This window comes from Apium graveolens, chromosome 7 (genome assembly GCF_009905375.1).
Source record: "Apium graveolens cultivar Ventura chromosome 7, ASM990537v1, whole genome shotgun sequence".
Classification (NCBI taxonomy): domain Eukaryota; kingdom Viridiplantae; phylum Streptophyta; class Magnoliopsida; order Apiales; family Apiaceae; genus Apium; species Apium graveolens.
The window spans coordinates 190188071-190209844 of NC_133653.1; the positions used below are offsets into that span (position 1 = coordinate 190188071).

Below are 21774 nucleotides of genomic sequence, written 5' to 3' on the forward strand. Positions count from 1 at the left end.
GTAATTTAGAGGCTGCTGTGTGTGTATGTTTATATGTGACGGCTACTGTATGTTTTTGAGTATATGAGAGTGTGTGAGTGTAAGAGTAAAAATATTTTCCCACCCCTAAACCCTTCAGTCTTGAGGGTATATATAGCCCCAAGGTAGGGTTTAGGGGTAGTTACCTCTAAATCTGGGCCGTTGGATCTTGGGAGCGGAGGACGCCTGGCTTGGGCGGATTGCTTACACGTGTCCAGGGGAGGACCACCTCCAGAGTGTCCTAACGGCCTCTGACACGCGTCGTGCTTGTCTGGGGTGTTGGTTGTTGATAGCTGTCATAGTCACGTGCCAACGTACCCCTCCTTGGCGGGTTGTGGGATGTGATGTGTTTGCTGAGACCCCCCTTATGGTTGCTGAGATCCGGATCCGGGTATGCAGGTGGATCCGGATCCAGGTACGCAGGTCGATCCGGATCCGGTCAACAGGATAGACCCGGGCCTGGGAGAGGGGGGTCTTGGTAGGTCAGTCGAGCCTGGTATCTTTTAGATCCAGGTTGGATCCTAGCTGGTCTCTTATACCCTATCAGACACCTCTTTTTATTTAATGGAGATTGCTCGGATGCTACTTCATGCAAAAGAAAAGTAAAGCCATTTCATGGTAATAATAACAAAAAAATCATAATTATCTGGTTTCATGAAAGTATAAGTTATTGGCTTCTTAGCATTTATTTGTGTATATTATCAAATGAATCATTATTTTTAAACTCATTTTGACTCCGGAGTTTCAAATAAATTCAAGCAAATATTTTTATTAACATGTAAATTTGTCTCTAACTGCAATAATAATGTCAATTATCATCTTATAGTGCCCAATATATGGTGCTCTTATAATGTTTTTCCAAGCTAAACAAATACAGCCTCCTGAACCAAGGTAAACCGTGTTTAAGCGACAGGCTCTGATTCAGGAGGCATAATCATAAATTCTCCTCCCGTGGGATTCGAACCTGTGACCAAGAGGATAGTTTTCCTCTCTTTAACCAGCTGAGCCAACCCTTACGGGTGCTTATATATTTAAATACAACTGTAAAGTTTAAGATCTAAATTAGTGCGAAAGTTTATACGAACCTAAATTAAAATTTAGTACAAAAAGAAATATATCTTATTTTATAGAGATGTACCAATCATTTCGGTATCACATATCTCAAATAATTTCGTACAAAAAATATAAGTCATGAGACAAACTCTTGACCTCCCGCAAGGTGATAAGAGCTCTATGCATGTCGATTTTAATTTTTTCTTATATTAACATTGTCAAAGCGCAACGGGCAACATCATTAGTTTATTATATATTTTATAATAGAATAATTGGGGGGTTCAATAAGACAATGTATTTCAGTAAAATGACAATTATACCTTTTAATCTATATAAAGACAATTTAACCCTTATCAATTATGTACCCATTTATAACTAAACTTCATTAAAATATAATAATTATTTTATAATAGTACATATATGTCATTCTAAGAAATATATCGGGTGGAGGCTCTCTATAACCAATTCGAGTGTGTAGTGGCCCGATGTACCGAACACGAGAATGTGGTCCAAATTTCCGGCAAGTCATGCCACATGAAAAAGCATATTATTTGATACGATGGACACATATGCATATCACGATTACACGTATCACAGAGCAACGTGTTAGTCAAAGACGATGTATAAGAAGGTGTATCGTGATGTCTTATTTAACAAAGAGAAAAAAGAACAACGTGTTGGATGAGCACAACGACCTAAAAATTCACATTGCCCTTATGTTACGGTTTATCTATTCCTCCTTATTTTTTCCCCCAACCAAATCAAGAAGGTGACTGACTGAATGTTGCATATATATGTCTACATTGATTAAACATAACTGCATACATACATACATATACATCTTCTTCTTTATACATACTTATTTATTTCTATGATATCAGGCATTTAAATTCCTCAATTTCCTATGTGTAATCAACTTTGTGTTTTCGTTTAAATGAACTGTCCCAACGGCAACTTATAAGTTCATCCCTGGAGACCTCGAGCAAAGCAGCAACTGAGCAAGATTTTATATTCTAGAGTAAAGTAGCAGAGTAGCGGGATTAGTACTACTATTGCTTTAGGCACTATTTAGTTTATTTTTTGAATATAAAGTTATCAAGCAATTTTGCAATGTAACTTTAGGTGTGATGATGTTGGTAGTTGTTTATTATTGAAAGTAATTTATGTTATTTTGAATAACGTTAGATATGTTATTGAATGAAATCATGATTTAATTAATTTTTAATTTTTATTTTGCTAGAAATTGTAATTTTTAAATATCATATTTTCATTTGATTCTCATTTTTGAAAATCAGAAAATCTATCGCAAAATAGCAAACTATGTTGTTGTAGGTTGCTATTACAATATCAATATTGATCTTTTATAACAAATAAAGATATGTTAATTTAGAGATATTTTGATTTAGCAATAAATACCTATACTGACTAGTTATGACTCAACATAACTTCGGTATTGCTATACCCTTTTTTTAGCCTATAATAACATCAAATGGGGTCTATAAAGGCACATTTTTCATGTTTCAAGAAGCCATTCATAACGTAGTACCATACACGGCCCATATTTATGAAGAGAATGATTTTGTGTACACCTTATTGACACAACAAAATAATCAAAGGGAGGTTAAAGTAATTGAAGCTACCGGTAAAAGAGATACGCCACGCTAGTTATGAAGGCGTATTGAGTAGATAAGGAGAGCCTTCATTCCACGAAAAGGAAAACAGGGCAAAATACTTCAAATTCTTGACATTTTGATCTCTGATATATCATATAAAAAAATAACAAAATATAATAGTAAATTAATGACATTCAAATAATTATAAGAACAACATAATTTTTTGATATCAAATTTTTTGTGATATGGTATTTTTGTTATCATGTTAATTAATGTAGGTGGTTAATGAAAATAAAAAAATTATCAACAATTAATTGAAGTACATGTAAAGACATATCGAGTAAAGAATATACTATGTTGTATCAAATACTAACTCACAAATTTAGTCACATACAAATCACACATGTGTCTTAAATTTCTACCAAATAAACAAAATACAAAAAAATATTAGATGTTAACCTCAAAACAATTTTGCTTACTTAATTTTTTTAAATCACTCACAAATATGCGAATATTAATGAAAAATTCTTAAAATATTCTAGAACATGCACATAACTCACCCATACTATAAAAATAGTTTTTTTATTGAATGTTAGTGCAATCAAATAAAAAATTATGAATTTTAGTATTTTATGATAATATATCTAGATTTTATAAAGTCTATATACCAATTATTTTTATTTAAATAAATAAAATAACTATCAATTAATAATAAGTAGTGAATAAATTTTTAAAAATCTAAATATATTATCTAAAATAGTAGAATTTAAAATTTTTCATTTGCTTGTGGTATCATTCACGAAAAATGGATACAACTCTTTGAAACTAATTTTTAATCCTTTAAGTACACAATTAGTGATATATGTTTGATATTTATCGAGAGTTTATTTATTAAAATGATATATGCTAAGATTAATGACTAAAGTGATAATATGACCTTCTAACCACTTTATATTTTAATTTCTAATTCAGTTTTAACATATTCTATTGATTGAGAATAATCTTCATTGGCAGTTTATTATAGTGAATATTATTATAAATTTCTTGTAATAAATATATTTTAAGATTTTGTTCATCTTTTTAGGTGAGTGGGCAGTTTCTATTATTGTGGAAATGTGAAAATTTTATGCCATACACGTGTAAAAGTGAGATGGACCTCTTTTCCATAAATCAGATAAGTTTTTTTTATTAGTTTTTATCGGGATATTTCTTTTTCGGCTTTAAAATTTATTTCTAAACTTCCGGGGCATCAATATATAATATTAAGTTTGATGATAAATTTTAACGGAAGCATTCTTTTTGCTACATCGTATTTCAATAAAATTTATTTCACGAGAACACTTTAATATTTAACTCTACTTTTAACATAAATGTACAAGAGAAATTGTAATTGCAGCACGTGATTTAAAAAAATTACACACTTTTTTTTGCTAATGCTGGAAATTATCTTTAAATAGGGAAAAATGATACATACGTATTGGGTAGGAGTATTTGAGCTTACAAAAGTTCATAACCTATAATTGCATACCAATTCATAGCTTTATGTAGCTAGACACAAAGGATTAAGAGTACACATAATGGGTACTGATACAAATTGATTATTGGAAGAAAGGATCTCACTCAAACTCACACAAGACAATTTAGGAGAAGAAATGTATTACTTAAAAAATTACTTGATTACAAATGACTTGGTACAAGGATTTATATAGGACTCCATAGAAAGATCTAGATAACTCTTAGACTCCAATAGACAACACTTGACCAAGATACATGTATCTAGAGATTACATGTACCTACACCAATACATTGAACATAGAAAAATACTAATACATGTACCAAGATTATTCTAGAGACTCCCACACAATTCTATTATTTTAATAGTCAAAAATATATTATTTATTTTTAACACCCCCCTTAATTTTGACTATCCCAAGTAGACTTCGGAATTTGTTGAAGGCGTCACTTTTGAGAGGCTTTGTAAATATGTCACTAATTTGATCTTGGGACTTCACATAATTCAACTCCACTTCACGCCTTTCGATGCATTCCCGAATAAAGTGATATTTTGTATCAATGTGCTTGCTCCGTTCATGAAACACCGGATTTTTGGCCAAAGCTATTGCCGACTTGTTATCAACCAATACTTCCGTGGACTCATTTTGTGGCATGTGGAGCTCTTCCAAAACTCTCCTTAGCCATATAGCTTGACAAACACAAGAACACGCCGCCACATACTCCGCCTCACAAGTGGACAGGGTAACAATGGGTTGTTTCTTTGAACTCCATGAAAAAGATGTGTCACCAATAAAGAATACATATCCGGTGGTACTCTTTCGATCATCAATGTCACCGGCCCAATCACTATCACAATAACCAACAAGTTTGAACTCATTTGAGTAATCATACAACAATCCATAATCCATTGTGCCTTTGAGATAACGAAGAATTCTCTTGGTCGCCTTCATGTGTGTTGTTGTTGGAGCCTCCATATAGCGACTAATAAGTCCAACACTATAGAGTATGTCGGGCCTCGTGCATGTCAAATATCTCAAACTTCCCACAAGACTTTTGAAATATGTAGGATCCACCTTCTCACATTCTTCAAATTTCGACAACTTCGTTCCACATTCAATGGGGATGCTTACGGCTTGACAATTTTCCATCTTGAATTTCTTCAAAATCTCCCTTGTATAGCTTCCTTGTGATATTAGTATTCCATCATCCATTTGCTTTACTTCAATGCCAAGATAATATGACATAAGCCCAATATCGGTCATCTCAAATTCTCTTATCATGTCTTGTTTAAATTTCTCAAATATTCTTGGACTATTTCCCGTGAATATTAAGTCATCCACATACAAGCACGCAAGAAGAAATTCTCCATTTTTAGCAACCTTGGCATATAGAGCATGTTCATGAGGACACTTGTAAAATCCTTGAGCTTGAAAGTATTTATCAAGTCTACTATTCCAAGCCCTCGGCGCTTGTTTCAATCCATACAAGGCCTTCTTTAACTTTAACACTTTTCCTTCTTGTCCTTTTATGATGTATCCCAATCGTTGCTCCACATACACGGTTTCTTCAAGAACACCATTCAAGAAAGCGAACTTCACATCCATTTGATGAATTTTCCATCCATTTTGAGCCGTTAATGAGATGATTAGCCTTATAGTGTCCATTCTTGCAACCGGGGCAAAAACTTCGTCATAATCAACTCCATGTCTTTGATTGTAGCCTTTGGCCACCAATCTTGCCTTATATTTTTCCACCTTACCTTGGACATTCTTCTTCACCTTATAAATCCACTTTACACCAATAGCTTTTTGTCCTTTTGGAAGTGTTGCTAACTCCCATGTGTCATTCTTCTTTATAGACTCAATCTCGTCGTCCATTGCTTTCTTCCACCTTTCATCTTGCACGGCTTCTTTGAAGCTTGTTGGTTCGGTTTCCGCTAGAAGACAAAGAAGTGTTAAGTCGGAAATAGCGGGAACCTCTTCCGTTTCATCGTATATTTCTCCAAGACTTCTATAATGTCTTGGTGGTGTCTCGTCATCATCACTTGAAAAAGATAATGGAGTTTGTCCATCACTTGTTGCTCGTGGTGATGTAGGAGGAGTGATATTTTCTTCACTTTCTTCATCAACAAATGGGAAGAAATTATAATCTTCTTGTGTGTTGCTCCAATCCCATGAGCTCTTTTCGTCAAATACAACATCTCGACTAATAACAATCTTTCCATTGATGGGGTTGTAAAGTTTGTACCCCTTTGCTCTTGCATCATATCCAACAAACACATACTTTTCACTCTTGTAATCCAACTTTGTTCTTAGCTCATCATCGACGTGTGCATAAGCTATGCTTCCAAAAACTCTTAAGTGAGCAATAGATGGTCTCTTTCCTTTCCATGCTTGTTGCGGAGTTATGTCTTTAACACTTCTCGTGGGACATCTATTTGACAAGTAGACGACATAATCTACCGCTTCGGCCCAAAATTCCTTAGGCATATTCTTGCTCTTTAGCATGCTTCGAGCCATGTTAAGAATGCTCCTATTTTTTCTTTCAGCAACTCCATTTTGTTGCGGTGATCTTGGAACCGTTGCGGGTCGTCTAATACCATGAGCTTCACAAAATTGCAAGAACTCCTTTGAATTGAATTCACCTCCTCGATCCGAACGAATGGCTTTTATTTGATACTTGGTCTCTTTTTCAACTTGGGCTTTGAACTTTTTGAAGCATTCAAAAACTTGAGACTTCTCTTTGAGAAAATACACCCATGTCTTGCGGCTAAAATCATCAATGAATAACAAGAAATAGCGATTATTACTAAAAGATAGAGGATTAAAAGGCCCACATACATCGGAGTGAATGAGTTCAAGTGGCTCATTTGCTCTTGACATAGATTCCTTTGGAAAGCTCTTTCTTGATTATTTTCCGAAAAGACATCCTTCACAAATTTGGTTTGGATGGTTGATGTGAGGCAATCTATTCACCATATGCTTCTTTGATAGTGAATTTAGTCCATCAAAGTTCAAGTGCCCAAACCTAAGATGCCAAAGCCAAGAAGAATCTCCAATACAAGCCTTAAGACATTTTGCAACATCATTTTGAATTTTGAGAATAAACATACGATTCTTGGTCATAGGCACCTTTGCAATTAAATTATCATTAGAATCTCTCAAATTGAGAAATCCATCTTTCATGGTGATGGTATAGCCTTTCTCCATTAGTTGCCCCAAACTCATTATATTATTTTTCATGCTAGGCACATAATAAACACTTGAAATAAAATTATGATCTCCATTTTTCAAGCGAATTAAGATGTTACCTTTGCCTTTGATGGGCACTCCCGAAGAGTCTCCAAAAGTGACTTTTCCATTCACTTTCTCATCAAGATCCACGAACAAATTTTTATTGCCACACATATGATAACTTGCGCCGCTATCAAGATACCACAAATTATCTTCAAATTTTACTTCTCCTTTATGCGCTAGAAGCAAAGTGGGCTCATCAACATTGCCTTTATCTTCAACAAAATTAGATTTCTCCTCCACTTGATTTTTTGAAGCGTGACACTCAGAAGCATAATGACCAAATTTTTGACAATTATAGCATTTAACATTTGACTTGCCATACCTTGGTGTAACTCTTCCTCTTCCACGGCCTCTTGAATTTCTTGTCTCGTACAATCTTTCATACTTTTGACTTTCCTCCCTTTGTTGGCCACGACCTCTTCCTTGTCCATATAGAAATCATCTTCCACGTCCTTGTCCAAGACCTCTTTGGCTCCTCATATACCTTCCATTATTATCTTTAAAAGATAACTTTGATTGTAAGGCTTGTTCAATTGGCTCCTTCTTTAACATTTTTTCTTCATGGGCTTGTAATGATCCCATAAGCTCATCAATAGTCATTTCATCTATATCTTTAGCCTCCTCAATTGCCACAACTTTGTAATCAAATTTAGAGTCAAGTGAACGAAGAACTTTTTCAATAACACGAACATCACTTACCTCTTCTCCATTGCTTTTCATTTGATTGACAACGGTCAAGACCCTTGAAAAATAATCCGAGATTGATTCGGATTCTTTCATTCGCAAAGCCTCAAACTCGCCACGAAGTGTTTGTAGCCGAACTCTCTTTACTTTAGCATCGCCACTAAAAGAAGATTTGAAAGTATCCCAAACTTTCTTTGATGTTGTTGCGGAAGCCACTTTTTGTAACATAGAATCATCCAAACATTGATGAATGATCATGATCGCCTTTTGATCCTTCTTTATTTGGGCTTGAAGTTGATCTTTTTGAACTTGATTCAAATTTGCTTCATTTTCGGGCACCTCCAATCCTTTCTCCACAATTTCCCACACATCATTTGCTCTAAGGATCGCCTTCATACGAATGCACCAATTCTCATAATTATCTTTGGTGAACTTTGGCATTTGCCATTGAGACATTCCATTTGCCATGATCTCCTTCTTCTTTACACCACACAAGCCTTCTTTGAAGACAAGTAGAAGTAGAACCTTTGGCTCTGATACCACTTTATTGGAAGAAAGGATCTCACTCAAACTCACACAAGACAATTTAGGAGAAGAAATGTATTACTTGAAAAATTACTTGATTACAAATGACTTGGTACAAGGCTTTATATAGGACTCTATAGAAAAATCTAAATAACTCTTAGACTACAATAGACAACACTTGATCAAAATACATGTATCTAGAGATTACATATACCTACACCAATACATTGAACATAGAAAAATACTAATACATGTACCAAGATTATTCTAGAAACTCCCACACAATTTTATTATTTTAATAGTCAAAAATATATTATTTATTTTTAACATTGATGCTAAAATAGACTGTGAGCACATGCTGCTAAATTAGAGCCCCCGGTTCCTTTCTTGCTCATCAAAATAAAGCCATTTCCGCAGAACCTTCTCCACCTCCACGTTCATAAGTTGATACACTTCTCCCATATTTATGTATTAATTATGATCCATTTGCTTAATTGCTATGACCCCTGACCAATCCCGAAACTGTTAGTCTCTAGAATGTCTTTTGCACCTTGAAAATATTTATTCCTTCCAGACGTGAGATTTACCAAGTTCATAGTGTATTTTTCTCTTTTTTTTTCTTTTTATATAATAGTACGAGTTTAATAATTTTACATAATCTTTTTTATTAAATTATATTATAGAGATAATTTTTTAAACCCCTGAAAATTTTAGAAAAATAGAGAATGTATACAAGTTTAACAAATAGCCATTTTAAAAATACAGTTTTTCATGATAATTTTTGGGAATCGTTATTTCCAGATCAAATTTTTTATTTTCAGAACTCAAAATGTATGAAAAGACAAAAATATCCTGGTATTATTTTTCTTTCTTTATTTTTATTGTCTATGCCTGTCATTTCATGCTTTGATACCTCTGTAAACAAAAAAAATGTGCTCTGGAAATACTGTTTCCCATAGTCCCTATTTTTTTTTGCTTTATTTATAAGTTGTATTATAATATTTGAGTATAAATTAAAAATATTGTTTTTTTATAGAAATATGATTTTTAGCCCCTCTGAAAATGGTTAAAAGAATGCGAATTTTAAATATAATTTATACATCACATTAAATAAATACTATAGATTTATGTCTTTTTCAAAAATTATAAATTTCAATGCTTCTACAATTATTTTTTCAATAATTCAATACATTTAATTAGTTGCATTTATCACATTTAAAATTGATAATATATATATATTAATATTCAAATATAATTTTTTTCATATCAAATCAATATTATAAATTTATATTCTTTTTAGATTATTTATTATTTATTGAAGTAATTTATAGTAGATATTTAGTAATTATTTTGAGAGATATTTATAATATTATGTTTTTTTTAAGTTGATAATTTTGTATTGCATTTGTGCTCTTCACGCCTACACTGCTGCTACCCCACTGATCTCCCTCAACAATGGCGACCCACATCACCAAAAAGCTCATTTCACAACCCCTTTTCACAACCAACTCATACTCCACAACATCAGCAAGCTATGTAGCTTCAAGATTCAGAGACCCAGCTTTCGAAAAACTCATGGACAAATACAAAAACCTCCTCAAAATCTACTCTATTCAAGACCTCATTCTTGCAAACCCCACCATAAACCCACCTTCAATCTCCATTGATTTCCTCACAAGACTCTCCCAAAAGCTCCATCTCAACCGTGGCCCCACAGCTTTTCTCAGAAAATACCCCCACATTTTTGAAATCTTTTATGACCCTGCAAAGTCACAACCTTTATGCAAATTAACACCAAAGGCTGTAGCTTTATATCAAGAAGAGGGGTTTTCTATTGAGGGTTGTTTGTCTGTTGTGATTGATAGGTTGATTAGGATTCTTTCGATGTCTGTGTCGAAAAGGGTGCCTCTTAGAGCTGTTTTTAAGGTTTGGAGGGAGCTTGGATTGCCTGATGATTTCGAGGACTCGGTAATTTCCAAACACCCTCATATTTTTAGGCTTTCGAATAACGTTAGTGAAGTTAATACTCATATGCTTGAACTTGTTAGTGTAGTTGAGAATGGTAGTTTAGTTAGTGCTGTTGAGAATTGGAGAATTTTGGAGGTTTGTAAAGAGGATTGTAGTGTTGATAGGAGTGATATTAGGTTTAGTTTTAAACACGGGTATCCTCCGGGGATGAAGTTGAAGAAGAATTTTAGGGCTAAAGTTAGGGAATGGCAGAGTTTGGAGTATATAGGACCGTATGAGGAAATGGGGGTGAAATCGAAGAGTAAGAGGGGAATCAAGGGTTTGGAGAAGCGGGCGGTTGGGATTGTTCATGAGTTTTTGAGTTTGACGGTTGAGAAAATGGTCGAGGTGGAGAAGATTAGTCATTTTAGGAGTTGGTTTGGGATTGAGTTGAATATAAGGGATTTGTTTTTGGATCATCCGGGGATGTTTTATTTGTCTACAAAAGGGAAGAGACATACTGTTTTTCTGAGAGAAGCGTACGAAAGAGGTTGCTTGATTGATCCTAATCCGGTTTATGTTGTTAGAAGGAAGCTACTTGAACTTGTAGCAATGGGAAAGCGAGGTTTTTCCGGAAATAGTGCAATGTTGAGGACTGGCTATGGGAATGAGAGTGAATCGGACGAGGAAGATAGTGATTGAGTTAAGTACTCTACATTTGAGGAAAATGGCTACAATTTTGATGGTAATAGTTGTTATTTCGCCATATGGCCATTGGTATACTAAGTTTAATTATGTCAGCAGTCTTTGACCAGCTTTCAGCAGCATGTAATCAGCTATTAAGTTGGATGAACAGTACATTGCTGATTGTAAAATCAGTGTCTTGTGTGTTGGTCTGGATATGATCTATAAACAAATTAGCAAATTAAGTTGCAGAGCTCAGGAGAACAGAGTGAAGGCTGTTCAGAGGTTATTAGCTCTCTCTTCCAACCTCTCACATTCTCTTGTTTGTATGCCTGTTTGTCTGGTATATTATGGATGTTGGCATTTAAGGTTTTTTTTTTAATCTTATTTAGTTATTGCGTAGTTGAATTTTTCAAGTAATGACTTTACTCTGCAAAAATTGGCACACCTGCAAGTGAAGTTAGGCATTAATCTGCAGTATGATGCAATTTTGTTTGTTTATTTTGAGCCATAATGAATAAGGATCTTCCTTTTGATTTATTTGCTAAACTTGATTAACTTTGATAAGTATAACCTTGGGTAAAGAAAATGTACGTAAAGTGGACATCATCAAGTTGAAGGACATACATTAGTAATTTGATTGAAATACCCAATTAAGAATCCTATTACATAAATCTGATCCCCTTATTTGGGAGATTTCTCTGCCTTTTATCCATTTAGAAGAAAAGTACGGCAATTTGTACCACTAATGACCTGTTAAGAAAGATACCCAAGAAGCTTATTTCGAGAAAGTGAAAGTCCACAATACAGGACCCAGCTGGAGTGTTACAAGTAATACACCTGGTCAACAACAAAGTGTCCAGGTGGTTCCTTTTCGTCATTATTACAAGAGACGCAGTCAAAATAAGCAAGCCAGAATTATGGGAGAAGATTCTGTTTGATTGCAGATTTTTAGTTGGGCTAATTACAGATTTCTAGCTTCATAAAAGTAGCAGATTTATTGCTAATTGATGCAGATTTTCAGGCTATTTGTTAGAAGCAGAATTATTGCTAGCATTAGTTTTTTCCTTGTAAGTATTTAAAGGTTCATTGAGAAATAAGAAAGAGGGGAAAAATATTCCTTATCAAATATCAAATGAGATCAGTGAGCTCTCTCTAATTGAGCTCTCAGTATTTTCCTATTCTTTGCAATTAAGCAAACATAGGGAGAGGTAGGAAGAATAAGAATAACACCCCCTTAAGGGAAAGAATCGACCAAGACTTCACTGTAAAAGGTCCCGTAACTCGATCCAGAACTCAGGCGCCTATCAAATTGGTATCAGAGCCAGTAGTTATGGGGGAACAACGCACTTTGCAACAACAATTTGAGGAATTCCTTAATGTCTACAAATCAGAGCAAGTAGCGCACCAAGCAAGACATCAGCACATGACTGCTCAACTGGAACAACTTGCGAAGACTGTGCATTCTCGTGGACATGACCGAGAATCAACTGGAGGAAGCTCCCAACGAACACCTCGAGAACCCAGAAATCAATCTGACAAGACCAACACAGATGGAAACAACTTCGTGCCTAGATATACAAAACTAGATTTTCCTCGTTATGATGGCACTGTTGATCCGTTGGTGTGGCTAAGCTGTTGCGATAACTTTTTTCACCATCAGAGGACTATAGAAGAGGACAAAGTAGTGTTGGCTTCGTTCCACCTTGAAGGAGATGCACAATTGTGGTATCTGAAGCTAAAAAGAGATCGACCAAATATATTTTGGGATGATTTCAAGAACCAATGTCACTTGAGGTTTGGGCCTCCAATCAGAAGCAGTAAACTGGGAGAGCTATCTAAATTAAAACAAACAGAAACAGTTAAGGCATATCAGAGGCAATTTGAAAGACTTTCTGCGCAAACCACATCTCTGACCATTGAACAGGAGAAAGAGATATTCATTAGCGGTTTGAGGGAAGCCATAGCAGTTGAAGTTGAGCTTCACAACCCACCAGATTTGACCACAGCCATGAGCCTGGCCCGACTTTATGAGCGGCGTACTGGAAAGGGGAAGGAAGATGTTGCCCAACCTCGTAAAAGTCATGTCACTTTTTCTGGTGCAGGAGGTCCTAAAACTCCTTTTATTAAAAGGCTCTCGCGAGTAGAAATGGAGGAACGCAGGTCTAAGGGATTGTGTTTTAACTGTGATGAACAATATGAAGTTGGACACAAGTGTAAACAGTTGTTTTGGTTAGAAGGTTTTGACGAGGAAGGTGTACCGGAAACTGACCCAAAAATCTCATTCCACGCAATTTCAGGAACACTGAACAATCAGACGATGCAAGTAGAGGGAAGCATAAATGGGCACCCCTCGGTGGTCCTCATTGATTCAGGATCTACTCATAGTTTTGTGAACGAATCTCAAATGCATCAGCTTCAAATCAAAGTTGAACCCAAGGAAAACCTTCGAGTCATGGTAGCAAATGGAGAGAAATTGAATAGCCCGGGATTTTGCAGAGAGCTTCCAATACAAGTGGGTAATCAAAAATTTTCTTTTGATTTATTTTTACTTCCTTTATGTGGGTTTGGTGCTGTATTAGGTGTCAATTGGCTCAAGACATTGGGGCCAATATGTTGGGATTTTGCAACAATGAAGATGAAATTTAATTGGAACGGTAAACAAGTAGAGTTGCATGGTCTTATGGATCCCGCTCAAAAGTCAGAACCATCTCTCTCAACTATGAAATTAGAAGCGGAACGAGAGCTGAATTTGAAGCAATTGTGCTCAGAATTTCATGGCATATTTAAGACACCAGTTGGTCTACCCCCTCCTCGTGTATGTGATCACAGAATATCACTGGAACCCGGATCAGGCCCAGTAGTGGTGAGACCTTACCGCTACCCACATATGCAGAAAGATGAAATTGAAGTGCAGTGCGAAGAGATGCTAAAACAGGGAATAATCAGACCAAGCAATTCTCCTTATTCATCTCCAGTTTTGCTTGTTAAGAAGGCAGACAATTCGTGGCGATTTTGTGTTGATTATCGTGTCTTGAATGCTCAAACAATTAAGGATAAATTCCCAATCCCAGTCATTGATGAACTTCTTGAAGAATTATACGGCTCAACATACTTCTCAAAGCTGGATTTAAAATCTGGATACCACCAAGTTCGCATGCACCTACCTGATGTGGAGGAAACAGCATTTCGGACGCATCATGGGCATTTTGAGTTTCCGGTGTTGCCATTTGGACTTACCAATGCGCCCTCTACATTCCAAGCTTTAATGAATGAAGTATTCCAGCCTTATCTTCGTAAGTTTGTTCTTGTTTTCTTCGACGACATACTCGTCTATAGCCGCACATGGGCTGACCATTTAAACCATTTACGAATGGTTTTTTCTGTCTTACAACAAAATGAGTTGTTTTTAAAGGAATCTAAATGCTCATTGGCTCAATCTAAGATCTCTTATCTTGGCCATATTATATCAGCAGAGGGAGTGATGGCAGATGCTGAAAAGATTGAGGCTATGACTCAATGGCCTAAACCAACAACTATTCGAGCTCTTAGAGGATTCCTCGGCCTAACCGGTTACTTTAGAAAGTTCGTACATAATTATGGCTTGATTGCAGCACCTTTAACCAATATGTTGCGGAAGAACTCCTTCACCTGGACTAGAGAATCAATGGCTGCATTTGAACACTTAAAGCGTGCCATGACAACGACCCCGGTATTGGCATTACCCAATTTTGAAAAAGACTTTTTTGTTGAATGTGATGCTTCTGATTATGGAATGGGGGCGGTGTTACAACAAGAAGGCAGACCCATTGCCTTTTACAGCAAACCAATGGCTCAACGACACATCAAGCTCCCGGCTTATGAAAAGGAACTCATTGCGCTTTCACAAGCTATTCGGCATTGGAGACCTTATTTATGGGGAAGAAAATTCATAATCCGTACAGATCATTTCAGTCTCAAATATCTACTTGATCAACGAATCAGTACATCCCCTCAACAACACTGGATAAGCAAACTCTTGGGTTACGATTTTCAAGTGGAGTATAAGGCAGGCAGGGAGAATCGAGTGGCAGTTGCCTTGTCGCGAAGAGATGACAATGTCGGACTGATTGCAGCAATTTCTGGGCCACAACTAGAACTTTTCAAAGCCTTGATGGAGGAGGTAGAAACTACCCAACCATTGCAGTCCATTATCAACAATATCAAGTTGGGAAAATTGCCACCACAATGGTCATATAATAATGGACTGATATTCTACAAAAAGAGAGCATATTTGGATTCTAATTCCCCTCTCATCCAAGTTGTTATTTCAGCGCTGCATAACCAAGGCCACGAAGGATACCAAAAGACTCTATTTCGCATAGCATCTGACTTTTATTGGTCTGGAATGAAGAAAAATATCCAAGATTTCATCAGGTGTTGTGCAATTTGTCAAAAGAACAAATCTGAGCATTTACAACCAGCTGGTTTGCTACAACCTTTGCAAGTTCCCTTGCAAGTATGGGCTGATATTTCAATGGATTTCATTGATGCCTTGCCTCCTTCATTTGGGAAATCTGTTTTGCTAGTCGTGGTGGATCGCTTTTCAAAGTATGCGCACTTTATTCCCATGTCTCACCCATATTCTGCAATCTCAGTGGCAAAAATGTTTTTTGATCATATATTCAAGTTGCATGGCCTGCCAGAAACAATTGTGAGTGATAGAGATGTCATTTTTACAAGCTCCTTTTGGACAGAACTCTTCAAATTGAGTGGAACAAAGTTAACTTTTAGTTCAGCCTATCACCCACAGAGTGACGGGCAAACAGAAGTCGTTAATCGCACCATTGAAGTCTACTTACGCTGTTTTACCAGTGATCAGCCCCGCAAATGGATGCAATGGATTTCTTGGGCTGAGTATTGCTATAATACTAGCTATCATTCTTCTCTGAAAACAACTCCTTTTGAAGTCGTTTATGGGAGAGCACCACCTCGCCTTCTAAATTATTGTTCTGGGCTAAGTCGAGTGGAAGCTGTGGAGCAGGAACTCAAAACTCGAGACCAGATTGTATCGGGAATTCGTGATAGACTATTGCAAGCCCAAGATATCATGAAGAATAACTATGATAAATCTCACAGAGAAGTGCACTTTGAAGTCCGTGATCTGGTGTTGCTGAAGTTACAACCTTATCGACAACTATCTCTAGCGTCTAACAGGAACAAAAAACTCTCTCCTCGATATTATGGCCCATTTACCATACAAGCAAAAATTGGGACTGTAGCTTATCGTCTTCAACTTCCTCAAGCAGTCAAAATACACCCAGTTTTTCATGTCTCCTGTTTAAAAAAATTTCAAGGATCTATTGATGAGACATCACTTACGTATCCAGATATTCACGAAGGGGAAGTTCTGCCAAGCCCAAAAGCTGTACTGGACAAAAAGATTATTGCAGGAGAGTATCATATTCTAATTCATTGGGATGGCTTATCTCCTTCTGAAGCGTCATGGGAATCAGCTCAACTTATTGAGAAACAATATCCAACATTCGCGCTTGAGGTCAAACGCTTTTTGGAGGAAAGGAGTAATGTTACAAGTAATACACCTGGTCAACAACAAAGTGTCCAGGTGGTTCCTTTTCGTCATTATTACAAGAGACGCAGTCAAAATAAGCAAGCTAGAATTATGGGAGAAGATTCTGTTTGATTGCAGATTTTTAGTTGGGCTAATTACAGATTTCTAGCTTCATAAAAGTAGCAGATTTATTGCTAATTGATGCAGATTTTCAGGCTATTTGTTAGAAGCAGAATTATTGCTAGTAGCTGCTGATTATTAGTTTTTTCCTTGTAAGTATTTAAAGGTTCATTGAGAAATAAGAAAGAGGGGAAAAATATTCCTTATCAAATATCAAATGAGATCAGTGAGCTCTCTCTAACTGAGCTCTCAGTATTTTCCTATTGTTTGCAATTAAGCAAACATAGGGAGAGGTAGGAAGAATAAGAATAACACCCCCTTAAGGGAAAGAATCGACCAAGACTTCACTGTAAAAGGTCCCGTAACTCGATCCAGAACTCAGGCGCCTATCATGGAGCTTCCGCACCAATAATCCTCTTTAAGAAAATCTACATGCATAGCTTTTTATCTCGCTTTAGGCACACTACTGAATAACTCTATTCAGACTCTATTGCAGCAAGTACAACAAGTAATTGAAGTAAGACAGACTTTTCTAAATGCCTAGAAACATTGATGTTATGTTAGCTCTTGATAGCTATTCCAAGACCAGTTGCATGGGCATTGGGCTACTTGATATGATTGAAAACTTTAACCATGGTTTGTGTTATCTCATTGATTCTCACTACAATGAAGAATGCTTCGTATTTATAATAATTGATTATATGACTAAACAATAGACATCCCACCACCTCTAACAATTCCTTGTAGTAGCCAGTTAGCCACTGACTGCACTGCCCTTGCTCAATCTTGATAGTCTGTATTTCAGAGTACTCTCAAAAGAAAAGATATAATGTGAAGTTCAATTAACCTAAAAAGTTCGATGCATAGAATATTCACTTTTAAATGAACCAAATCTGGCTGAGAAAAATAACCCGATAACTATAAGGTACCAGATCAGAGCAACGGATGCATAGTATTCACAAGTTCTTTTTAATTTTTTCAATGCATCAGATTACAAGTATGGAGAGGGGGAATTGAGAGGGTGGGGGGATTAAATTCTAGATCTCATATAGCACTACAATAAACTGCACTCGATTAATGGTGTATTTATGTGTTAACTTCTTGTGCTCGGATATAAGTATTAAAGTTCTTCCATTTAATTTTTTTATTGTTATAAATGTTTCTCCATCTTCATTTCTATAGTTGAAGTTTGATATTGGTTCGTATTCAAGTTGAATTTTGAAATTTAATATCCAAAATGTCTTTATCCGAAGAACTTAATACCCAACTCATATCAAATGCGGTAATAAATGAATGAACCAATGAACAATACCTGAGCATGTTGCCTTCATTTTTTACTCTTGCATATAGGCTTTGCCTGCATGCGGTGATTCTTTATCACCTATTTTGAGGGCCTTCCCCCCCCCCCCCCCCCCCCATTGTCTATCTTTTTAAGATTCCCCTCCTGTTTTCACCACATACATCCTATATGTAATATGATAGAAGGAAATTTATCATTTATTGCTAAGGACCTTTTTCTATCACTAGAGATTATGGTGCAATGCATATATTATAGCTTTTATAACTGCCAAGATTAATTTCATCTTTCAACTGCATTAATGGTTCTTGCCTAATTTTGTTTTGTGGACGATGAAAGTTTTGTATTGTGGAAAAAGAAAGTTAAAACTTAATTTTGAATCATTTTATATATCAAGTAATGTTTACTAGATTTTGTGTAGCAAGAGAAAATTAAAACCAAGAAGCTTTCCTGATTGAAATCAAACAGCTTTTTTTTTTGTACATTTCTGCTCAAACAGTACTCTACTTTTGCAAGAAACAAATCACCATGCCTTATGGTAACCGCTTACCAAATACATTTCAGTACTATAGTTATAACTTGTAAACTATAACTCTGTCACTCTGTGTGTGTAAGGATTGAAAGGATAGCACAATTAGCAAATTTTGCCTATTGGCTATTAGACTTCTGTTACAATCTCAAATTTGTAAATTAAAATATCGAAATTTTAAATCAGTGTTGATACTTGATTTGATTTAATTTTTTAATTTGATAAATGAGTAAGCTGCTATGTTTGATCCTGGTGAATATTTTAGGTTTTTTTCTATTCCTTGTAATTATAATTTTATAATATTTTGCATCTTCAGGGAAAAGTGGACTCAGGGGAACCCGTAGCCCTGGCAGAGGAAACTGAACAATGAAAGAATTGTAGTTTCAGTCTTTCAGAGTTCAGCTGAACTGTAAAACAAAATTTCTCTGGTATGGATGCAGTCAAGACGGACATATATCCCTTTTTTTTAATTTGTGTGTGGGCGAAAGATGGCCAGTTTTGCTTGTATTGGTCTACCTATCTGGGCTAGTTTAAGTATTGAACAGACTTCAACGAACTAATCAGGCGGGTTATCTGCATGCAGTATCACAGACCATGTAATAGGCGACCATTTCGTGTTGTTTTCGATCATGTACCTTGTAAACCAACTCGACCATGTTTGTGTTGAGAAAAACTCACTAACAAGTATAGCAACATAGAGGCAAGTGTATAAAGAATTTAACAAGTTTAGGTCAAGATCACAGTTAACAAAACAAAACATGCAGGTAAACAAAATCAGTAACTGAAATAACGTAGAGAGAAAGAAAGATGTACCCGAAACCATAGCTTTCAACAGTGACTGAAATAAAGGTTTACAGATACAAAACGCCAAGAAAATGATTACAGCTGAGTCACCAGGCCTTGCTCGAAGTCCTGGCTGCTCTTGAAGAGATTATTGCCCCCTACCTGCTGCGTTTGGGATGTGCGCAATATCTCCACTAGGATAAAACAGCTCGGAGTTTATGTTAACAGCAGCAACAAAACCTCCACTTCGACCAGCACCTCAGTCGCCGGAAAATATCAGCACTTCAGTTCTTGTGGGAGAGAAATGCAGAGAGGTTGAAGAGAAGAGATGAGAATGTAGTATGTTGTCTATTTTTATTCATTCAGTTTAGCCTCTATTTATAGGAGAGGAAAAATGAAACTGTCAACACACTTAATGTCTGAATTAAACTGCTTCATTAATAAAAAAATAAAAACTGATCAGATTTTGAATTCATAAACTGATCAGCTTTTGAATTTAAATTATTTGTAACAGCTTTTCACATTAACACCCACATTATTATCAGAACTTAAGTTAAGTTCTGATTTAACTCATCAGTACTTAAGTTCTGATTCTGATATCAGAACTTGTTAAGTTCTGATTTTATTCATCAGTTCTTAAGTTCTGATTCTAATATCAGAACTTGTTACAGATCAGATTATTTGCAAGTTCAATATATTTAGACTACTTAGCCTATTTCAGAACCCATCCCAATAATCCAATCACCGATAAATAAATTCGAATTAAAATAATTCTCAAATAAATAAAATCCTCGCCCAGGTCGCCTCGCGTACGCGAGACGCCGAGACATTCGCCCTCCGACCCGACCCGGTCCGGTCCGGTCCGGTGCGGTGCGGTGCGTGGCGGGGCGGGGCGGGCGCGTGTGTGTGTGTGCGCGCGTGAAGCACACAACAACACAATGGACCATCACACACCTTAGTAGTTGTATACTACTCATGTGGGTAATACCATATAAAGCACACAACCCCCTTTATTTATTTCAATGTGGGACAAACATTCTCAAATTTTCCAAGCTTTTCCAAGCTACTTTCAACTCTCATTTCATATGGATTTCATTAAGAAAATTCTTAAAACCATACATGAAAATTTAAGTTCAAATATCATTGAACAATTTCCAATCATTAGATTTTAGGATTAATATCAAGAACATAATTTAATTAAGCTCTAAAATCCTAATTTTCTAACAATCCCCCACAAATCCATACAGAAATGTGATCAATTTCCCATCATGACTTGTTTTTCAGAGTCGGTACCCTTCCGGGTTTGAACCCTCCTAATTCCTCTACTTCAATGGCTATCGGACTCAGATGGAATGTTTCACCTTGAATCTTAATCCGTTTAGTATAACCAAATTCCATAGACGACGACAAGTCAAAGGTTATGGTGCCAATCTACGGCTTTGAGACATTAATGGTCATGTCTCGATCCTGTTCGTCGAATGCTTCAAGGATTAACCCTATCCTCTAATTGCGACCACACAATTACATTCGCTTAGCTGGGCATCTCCAGAGATATACTGCCTCTATCTCGTCAAATGACTTGATCCCATTCAGATTTTCAACACTCTTGCTTTTCTGGCAGTGTCAGTACCTTCTAGGTTTACAGGGGATAGACTCAGATACTATAGTATCATCTATGTAGCAAAGGTACTACCAACTCATCCTTACAGCTTGTTATTACCCATTGAATACACTTCGAGGGATCTCCTCTCATGTGTATTGGGTTCCCACTGTTGATGAATTATGATGGGTTGACAATCCCATCCCCAACCTTGACTTAAGGACCACTGCAGGTTCCAGTCCTTTAGTAAGAGGATCAGCTATATTATTCTGAGTTCCTATGAACTCTATAGCTATGATCCTATCAGTCACTAAACCCCTTATAGACTTGAGTCTAACTTGGATGTGTCTCTTAGTTTTAGCATTATGCTTTTTACTGCTAATCTTGTCGATAGTTGTTCGACTATCACAGTGAATAGCAATAGCAGGGAGCGGTCTGCTTACTACAGGTATTGCAGACATAAGTCCGTGTAACCATTCAGCCTCCGTCCCTGTGGCATCAAGTGCACACAACTCAGCCTCAAAAGTAGACCGAGTAACAATAGTCTGTCTGCTTGACT

The 21774-nt window shown here is 36.2% G+C and overlaps 1 protein-coding gene across 1 annotated transcript; it reads left to right on the forward strand.

The window, feature by feature from the left end:
• The first annotated feature begins 10119 nt into the window (after positions 1 to 10119).
• Positions 10120 to 19857, forward strand: LOC141675068 (protein ROOT PRIMORDIUM DEFECTIVE 1). The gene is made up of 2 exons (XM_074481781.1): positions 10120 to 11620; positions 19149 to 19857. The coding sequence occupies exon 1, from the start codon at positions 10160 to 10162 to the stop codon at positions 11351 to 11353; it is 1194 nt and encodes a 397-aa protein (XP_074337882.1). The 5' UTR covers positions 10120 to 10159; the 3' UTR covers positions 11354 to 11620; positions 19149 to 19857.
• Positions 19858 to 21774: the final 1917 nt, after the last annotated feature.